At 29.9% G+C, this 8,164-nt stretch overlaps 1 protein-coding gene across 1 annotated transcript; it reads left to right on the top strand.

Moving 5' to 3' along the window:
• The first annotated feature begins 500 nt into the window (after positions 1-500).
• LOC100168589 (probable methylmalonate-semialdehyde dehydrogenase [acylating], mitochondrial) lies at positions 501-5,164 on the top strand. Its single transcript, XM_001943990.5, has 12 exons — positions 501-661; positions 773-860; positions 2,214-2,351; positions 2,723-2,872; positions 2,941-3,019; positions 3,109-3,308; positions 3,568-3,735; positions 3,825-4,071; positions 4,161-4,342; positions 4,534-4,713; positions 4,785-4,883; positions 4,973-5,164. Exons 2-12 carry the CDS (start codon positions 837-839, stop codon positions 5,072-5,074), a joined length of 1,569 nt encoding a protein of 522 aa, XP_001944025.1. The 5' UTR covers positions 501-661; positions 773-836; the 3' UTR covers positions 5,075-5,164.
• The last annotated feature ends 3,000 nt before the right edge of the window (positions 5,165-8,164 follow it).

Here is an 8,164-nt window from a genome sequence, read left to right as displayed (position 1 = left end):
TAAAACTAGGTACCTATTTATAATAAATTTCTAGTCGTGCGCGTATATTTTATTAAATAAATATACATAAATGAAATTATAATTATATAGAGATCAAGGGTAATGTTTTTTTTTTTTTAATGTGATAACACTAACAGTATAACAGAAATCCTATTATCAGGACTTTTAGATCAAAACTCGATAATTTGATCCCGAGACAACTAGATCCACGTTGTTACCATAGGTATGGTTGGGATCTCAATGACCCGGGTCCTATTTGTTCATACACCATTTTTCATTAGTTAAATGACCCGAAGTCGAAAAAAAATATTTATAACATAATGACGTGATGGTTATAATTATCAATTTTTATTTGGTGAATAATCAATATTGAATATTATTGAATTATTAAACAATTGTGGACACTTACATTTGAGTATTCGACCGACAGGTACCATTATAATGACCCACCTCTACATTACTACTAGAGTCCACATTGACGTCGCTGACGTAAGGTGGCGCTACACGACGTCCATTTGACTGCGATCGCCGATCAGTATCAGTACACATACCTGTTGCCGGCGTTATCAGTTATCACCGCAGTTGCCACTTGCCGAAGTGGTGTTCACGGTGGAAGACTAATCTTTAACTAGTAGCCTAGTGTTGGCTTGCTAGTGTTGTGGTGAGTATTTCGTGATTTAATTTTTTTTAAGACATTTTACTCAAAATATTGTGTTATTGCGTCTTCTAATATTATTTATCCACTAAATTCATATTTTCCTTCTGTCCGCAGGGTAACCATAACATATTATATTAAGCTACATACTAGTGACGTCTGTACATCATCGTCAGCAAACATGATCCGGTCTAACATGTTAAAAGTAATAATCAAGTTATTTAATAATATTAAAATATATATAGTGTTAAAATTACGGTCCAATCATTTGTGGATATAAAAACTCTTCATGTTGAATGTAATTACTACAATAAGTGGTTGTCGCTAGAAATTTGCCTGACGTACTTACCTGTTTTCATTTCAAATATTACAAAACTAATTATACAAATTATTGATTTTTTTTCTATTGATAAAAAATGAATATTTACAATCTGTATAATAGAAAATACAATAAAGCTTAACGGGTTGGGTAAAGTGTCCAATACTTTAACTATATATCATATACCTATATTTTTTTTGTGTTATGTAACTATTGTGTTGGTCATCATATTATATAGAATAAAAACTGAGATTGACTTGTTTAGAATTTTGATAAATTATTATTTATTACCATTTCCTCAATTCATAAAATATTATTTCCAGCATAGGTAAAATACTTAAATAGTTTTTTTATTAAGTAATTAATTATTTTTAAGAGTCACTTAGTATTTTTTTTTATTTTGCATTTGTTTCAATAAGTATTACTATAATTGTTTATGCTTATCATATTTATTATGCACATATCTTATGCTACTTGACATTTACCACTTAGTTATAAATTATTTACAGGTTTTAACGGATGTTATTGATTAATATTAAAGGATTTACATTTTCATGATTATATCTAACTTTAAATTGGTTTTTAGAACATGGTCCCTACTCCCTACTACCTAGTACTTACTACTAATGATATTATTATAAAATTGTAAGCTGAAAAAAGAAAATATTCATATTTCTATAACAATACCTTTATTTTAGGTTTCAGCTTACACATTTTTATTATTTCAATATTAATTGTAGCCTGTAGGTACATACTATTGTACAAATGAGCTCTATAATGCCTATATTTGAATAGTGAATACTTAAAACATTAATATCTTTATGTTATTCATCATTAGTGTAGGTAGTTATAAAAATAAATACATAATATTGTTAATTGAGTACCTACCTATAAATTTAAAATTGTTTAAATATTTTTAGGATTAATATAATTACTATATTACACGCATGGAAACAAGAAAAAAATTATCATACTCACATACTTTAGAACCTACCTAATTAGTTAATACTTAATAGTATATCACATGTAATCCTTTTTTATCTACAATAATTGTATGAAATAAGTAGGTACCTAACTTTACAGTTATATTATTTATTTATCTTATCTAAGATCAGAGGTTATATATCATTAAAAAACAAGTGAAAGACGTCAATATTGAATTCTAACAATAATAAATATCAAATTTATTTATAATTTATTTTATGCATTTAATTAATATTTGATAAATATTTTTTTCAGAAAAATGTATTTCAACAAGCAATTCGGTTTAATGCAACATGCAGTGCCATTCCAAAAGTTCCAATGTACATAGATGGAAAGTTTGTTGAATCAAAAACAAATGATTGGATCGATGTACATAATCCTGCTACAAATGAAGTAATATTATTTACTTTATTAATATAATTATAAACCTTTTTGAATATAATAGTATCGCCTCGTTAATCCAGACCCTGTCTGGTTTAAACAAAATTAACTGAAACCCGGGAAACATGTTTCAAGCTGACCACTGATATCATTATGTATTGGTTCTTATACTAAAAATAACCATGTACATAGTTTGTTTACTAATTTTAAAAACGAAAAAAATAAATATGTACATACAATCAAAATTACAATCGGTTTGAGAATTATTAACACATTTTTTTTGTACTTCACGTTGGTCTGGATTAACAGAATGCCTGGCAATGTCAGGATAAGCGAGGATTTAACGTATTTCCATCATATTGATTTTTAATCAACCTTCTTAGGTTATTTCTAAAGTACCAAAATGTACACAAAGTGAAATGGAACACGCAGTAGAATCATCCAAAGCAGCTTATAAATTGTGGTCGAAAACTTCTGTTATGAGAAGACAACAAATCATGTTTCGTTATCAGGAAATCATCAAAGCTAATATGGTAAATTTATATTTTGATAGTGTTTAGTATCATTTATTCATTTAAAATATTTTTAAATTTAATTTCAGAAAAAATTAGCAGAGAATATAACCAAGGAACAAGGGAAAACATTGATTGATGCAGAAGGAGATGTAACTCGTGGACTACGTAAGATTTACTATGTTTTATTTCATTATTATACAGTAATCGCAAGCATAGTATCATGTCAGTTAAATGATTATGTTTATGTTTTCCAGAGGTTGTTGAAAATTGTTGCAATTTTACCAGCTCAATTATGGGTGAATCATTACCGTTAGTAGCTACTGATATGGATATACATTCCTATCGAGAACCTCTTGGGGTGACGGCTGGTATCGCTCCATTCAATTTCCCTGCAATGATACCCTTATGGATGTTTCCTGTTGCTATTTCTTGTGGAAATACATTTGTTATCAAGGTAAATATATGCATTTAATCCTAACTTGTCTAGATCTAACAAAATATGGTCTGGTGTATAAGAAGTTTGTTAATCTGACATTAGCCAAACATTATTTGGTATGTTATAGGCAATAAAAAAAGTTAATAGCCCCTAAGTTTTTATTAGTAATATTATTGATTGTAAATATTATAATATTATACCTAATATTTATAAGTTATAACCAATGGTAATATTTTAAATGAAAAAATATTAAAAATGTTTTTGTAATTATTATTAGCCTTCAGAAAGAGTACCTGGTAATTGTATGATGCTTGTTGAAATGTTGTCCGAAGCTGGCTGCCCCCCTGGTGTTGTGAATATTATTCATGGCAGTGTAGACACAGTGAACTTCATCTGTGATGCACCAGACATTAAAGCAATTTCATTTGTTGGTGCAAACACTGCGGTAACTAATAGTTATATAATATATAATAGCCTTTTACATTTGTCAAAGGTTATATTGAGTGCTAATATACTATTATATATTGTGTGTAGGGTGAACATATTTACACTAGAGGTTCTAAAAATGGTAAAAGAGTGCAAAGCAATATGGGTGCAAAAAATCATGGTGTAATAATGCCTGATGCTAACAAGACTAGCATGTTAAATTCATTAGTTGGAGCTGCGTTTGGAGCAGCTGGACAAAGATGTATGGCATTAAGTACGGCTGTGTTTGTTGGTGATGCCAAGAATTGGCTTCCCGAATTAAAGAGTCGTGCTGAAAATTTAAATGTCAATGCTGGTAAGTAAATTAAGGAATCTAAGTATTAGTTTTTGTTTTAGTTACTATTTATTTACGATTTTTATTAATTCATTATATTTACATTTAAGGTCATGTTCCAAATACTGATGTAGGCCCAGTTATATCTCCAGAAGCAAAAAATAAAATCCACAGTTTAATCCAATCTGGTATTGATGAAGGAGCTAAAATTCTTTTGGACGGAAGAAACATAAGTGTGCCGGGCTATGAAAAAGGAAATTTTGTTGGACCAACTATTCTTACAGACGTGAAGGTAACAACCGATATTGCAATGATAACATTTATGATGAACTCAATCCATTAACACCCCACTTTTTTGAAAAAGTATTCTAGTATTGGAGCTGATCTCTTATAAAAAAAATTAGGTTATTTGTTATTTTCATGATTGGATTTTTTTTTTAAACTACCTATGTGTTGTTTTTTTCATTTTGTTGTACAATATAGCCACATATGAAATGTTATACAGAAGAAATATTTGGACCGGTGTTGGTGTGCTTGACTGCTGATACTTTGGATGAAGCGTTAAACATTATTAACTCAAATCCATATGGTAATGGTACAGCTATATTTACTACAAATGGAGCAACAGCTAGAAAGTTCACTCACGAAGTCCAATGTGGGAATGTAAGCGTATTCTAATTTTATTCAGGAATTGTACATGTAATAATGATATATATTAATTATATTCCATTTAGGTTGGTGTAAATGTACCTATCCCAGTTCCATTGCCAATGTTTTCATTTACTGGTACACGAGGCTCATTTTTGGGACAAAATCATTTCTATGGCAAACAAGTATGTGTTATTTTTTTTTGATTTTAAGTTATACAGGAATGTAAAGCATAACATTTTTCTCATATCAATGATTTGTGATTTTATTTAAGGGTTACCACTTTTTTACGGAATTGAAAACAGTTACACAACTTTGGAAAGAATCTGATGCCACAGACACCAAAGCTGCCGTCTCTATGCCTGTGATGCGATAATTTTTAACATAAGTCTGATATTTTACAGAGTTTTATATAATCTTGTTTTTGTTATTATAATTTTTAATAAAAGAAAAATGTAAAGTATAAGTTTTGTCAAACATTTTAATGACAATAATATGATGTCCAAACACACAAATTACCTAACAATACTAAGTTTTCTAGTATTATATTTGCAGATTAAAGATAAAAATAAATATTTGCTAAAAATCTAAAAGAAAATATTTAATCTTTAGTATTAAAAAAGTAACACTTTCACGTCTTTACTTAGGGCTGTTGAAAGCGAACCATTTTTAAGGGGTCGTATTTAGGCAATACTCTATAATATACTTAACTGTTCTGTAACCAAAAAATATAAAAACAATATTTTTTAATAGATATTCTATGTTCAAATTGCACTAAATTAGATATTTAAACAAATAGAACAATTTTAGTTTTTTGTTATATTTAAAAAATATAATTTGTGCGTAGTTGAAACTTATAAAGTATATTATTGTGCACAAATAATATTGAATAAATTCATCTTACTAGCTACCATATTAATAATAATAATAATATAAAATATATTTGGCTGACAAACCGTCTCCGCTCAGAATCGTTTTTTGTATAAAATGATAATATATCATTGAATTCAAATTTATTAACATCATCTATAACAGTCACCCACTTGTGATCAGCTACTGTATAGCAGAGTGACATCCACTTTTCTACTTTTTTATTAATTCAACTGTTATTATTGAATATAGGTAACTGTATTAAAGTACCTACATGTTATATGTTTACCTATACTGACTGAATCAATATTTTTTTAAAACTATTTTTAAACAATAAATAATAAATGTTCCAAGTCACCTCACGTGCAGTTCAAAGTCACCTGAATTGAAGGTATTATAGACGTTATACCTAAAGCCTCTTAGGCCCCTCCCCCAGATCCACGGCAGTTGGTAACGGTAATTAATTATAAGCCACTAGTTACAGACGACGTTGAATCAAATTTATTATACATTATAAATTATAGGTAATCCATAAGTTTAATTTGGGATTATTTTTCCACGGTCTTTTACGTCGTAAAATAAGCTTATACGATTCCACGGGGACTCGTGGAATACAAATACGGCGCGTCGCATCCCGTTTTGTTTTAAGTTTTTAAAGAGATTTAATCTTACAAGTTATGAAAACGTCTGTCTGGGGGCTTGCAAAATTATTATGATAATTTTGCGATTTTATTGAGCTAATCGTATTTTAATGTCTTGATAAAAATTATACCATTATAATTTACAATACTTATAATATTATGTCTGTATAGGTGGGTAGGCACCTTATTGTACATAATACAGTAATAGGTATCTACACTTATACTTATATTATTAAAATTATATTTTCCAGACCGCGGAGTTATTGAGATAATTGGGATAGTGCCAATGTTGATGAGAAATTCAAATGTATTTCGGTGTCTGGCATTGCCCACGCGTATAATAATGAGTTCTTGGCTGTTTTTCGCTTATTGAGCAAGTTCGGCAAATTTTGAATGTAACATATATTTTACATATATTTTAATAATATTTTATAAATATATATGTCTCGTCCAATGTCCTCATTGGCCAACGCAGTCTGATGTGTTCCGTAGGCATTTATCTGCACTCCCTGTGCGGCCCAATACAGTATCTATTTATTTATGCTTGGGGTTCGTGGTGTATCGTTTTGTTTTATGCGCCTACACGACATTGGAAAGTTTTATCGCGTCTAGACAAACGGTATACGCACGTTACCACTTACCCCGTATATACACAAGTACACAACGAACACAACTTTAATGTTTATCTACACGGGAAATAACACAATGGGTACCTATACCTACTACCTATATATACCCATAATAGTCACTATTGTATATTACTATATTTATAGTACATCTCTATAATACACAGGAACAACGCGAAGGAGTGAAGTATATTATACTGTATCTTTGTTTTCTTATTTGCCCATATCCGATATCCCCCCCCCCCCTACGACATATACCCAAGTAGTATATATAGGTACCCATAGGTAATATAAATATTAAACAGTTCGCTCCCCTCGACCGATTTCGATGAGTTATGACTTTTTCTTTATTTTTATCGCGTAAGTAAGCACTTACATTAATTCATCGGTAGAAGTTTCATAATTTTTAGTATAATACTATATTTGATGACGTTAGTGAGATAAGTATGAATTGCATATATATATAGGTATATATATATATATGTATAATAGTAATATGTATTTGAAAACATAAAATATTATATTATAATACTATAATAGGAATAGGTGGAACTCGAGACTGTTTCTCAAATTTTATGTTTGGTAAGATATTTAATGGTGAATAATGTAAAAAGTTTCTGATTACGCCATCAACTGCACGTTTTCGACGAATGCCTGTAATAATCGAAAAACTTTATACGAAACATTACTTTACACTTCATAGGATACTTCGCGTTTCTTATATGCTATAATATCACAAATTTCCAAAACGAATTAAAATGTATTGATTTATTTTTACTGTTAACACCCAGCCAATGATGGGAAAGTGTTTTGAGCTATAAACGATGGAAACTATATCGCGCTAGTAGGTACCCACAGCGGCGCCGATATATATTTCATTTTATGGGGAAAAATACTGGTGTTAGACCCACCTACTTAAAAAAAATGTTTAGCTACTCTCGAATAATGCATTATAATCACGATATACTACTTTTAAATATTAAACACCACTAATGACTGATCACTTATTATCATCCACATTCCACCCACCCACCTGACCCACCCATAAATAGGTAGTTCTGGGAATTTTCCCCAGTTGATACCGTCCCGTGTTCGGCGCCACTGTACTCCTATATACGAGTATTTATTCATGCATGCTTATTGTTTTATGTATTCCCAACAGGGCTTCAAAACGTTTTTATAACGTTATGCGTTATGCGTATAACGTTAAACATATAAAAAAACGATTGAAATCGATAACGGATAACATATACGGTAAACGATAAACGATTGAAACGAATAACAGTTAACGTACCAGTAAACGATAAACGATTGACAACGGATAACGAA

This window comes from Acyrthosiphon pisum, chromosome A3 (genome assembly GCF_005508785.2).
Source record: "Acyrthosiphon pisum isolate AL4f chromosome A3, pea_aphid_22Mar2018_4r6ur, whole genome shotgun sequence".
NCBI lineage: Eukaryota > Metazoa > Arthropoda > Insecta > Hemiptera > Aphididae > Acyrthosiphon > Acyrthosiphon pisum.
The sequence above is the reverse complement of the archived record's forward strand: the minus strand, read 5'-3'. Positions and strand labels throughout refer to the sequence as shown.

Bases quoted from the DNA above. Each gene is read 5' to 3' on its own strand.
- LOC100168589 (XM_001943990.5), top strand. From the start codon at position 837: ATGATCCGGTCTAACATGTTAAAA. The intron at 2,352-2,722 runs GTAATATTATTT...CAACCTTCTTAG, and splicing joins ATAATCCTGCTACAAATGAA to GTTATTTCTAAAGTACCAAA. The intron at 4,343-4,533 runs GTAACAACCGAT...TGTACAATATAG, and splicing joins CTATTCTTACAGACGTGAAG to CCACATATGAAATGTTATAC.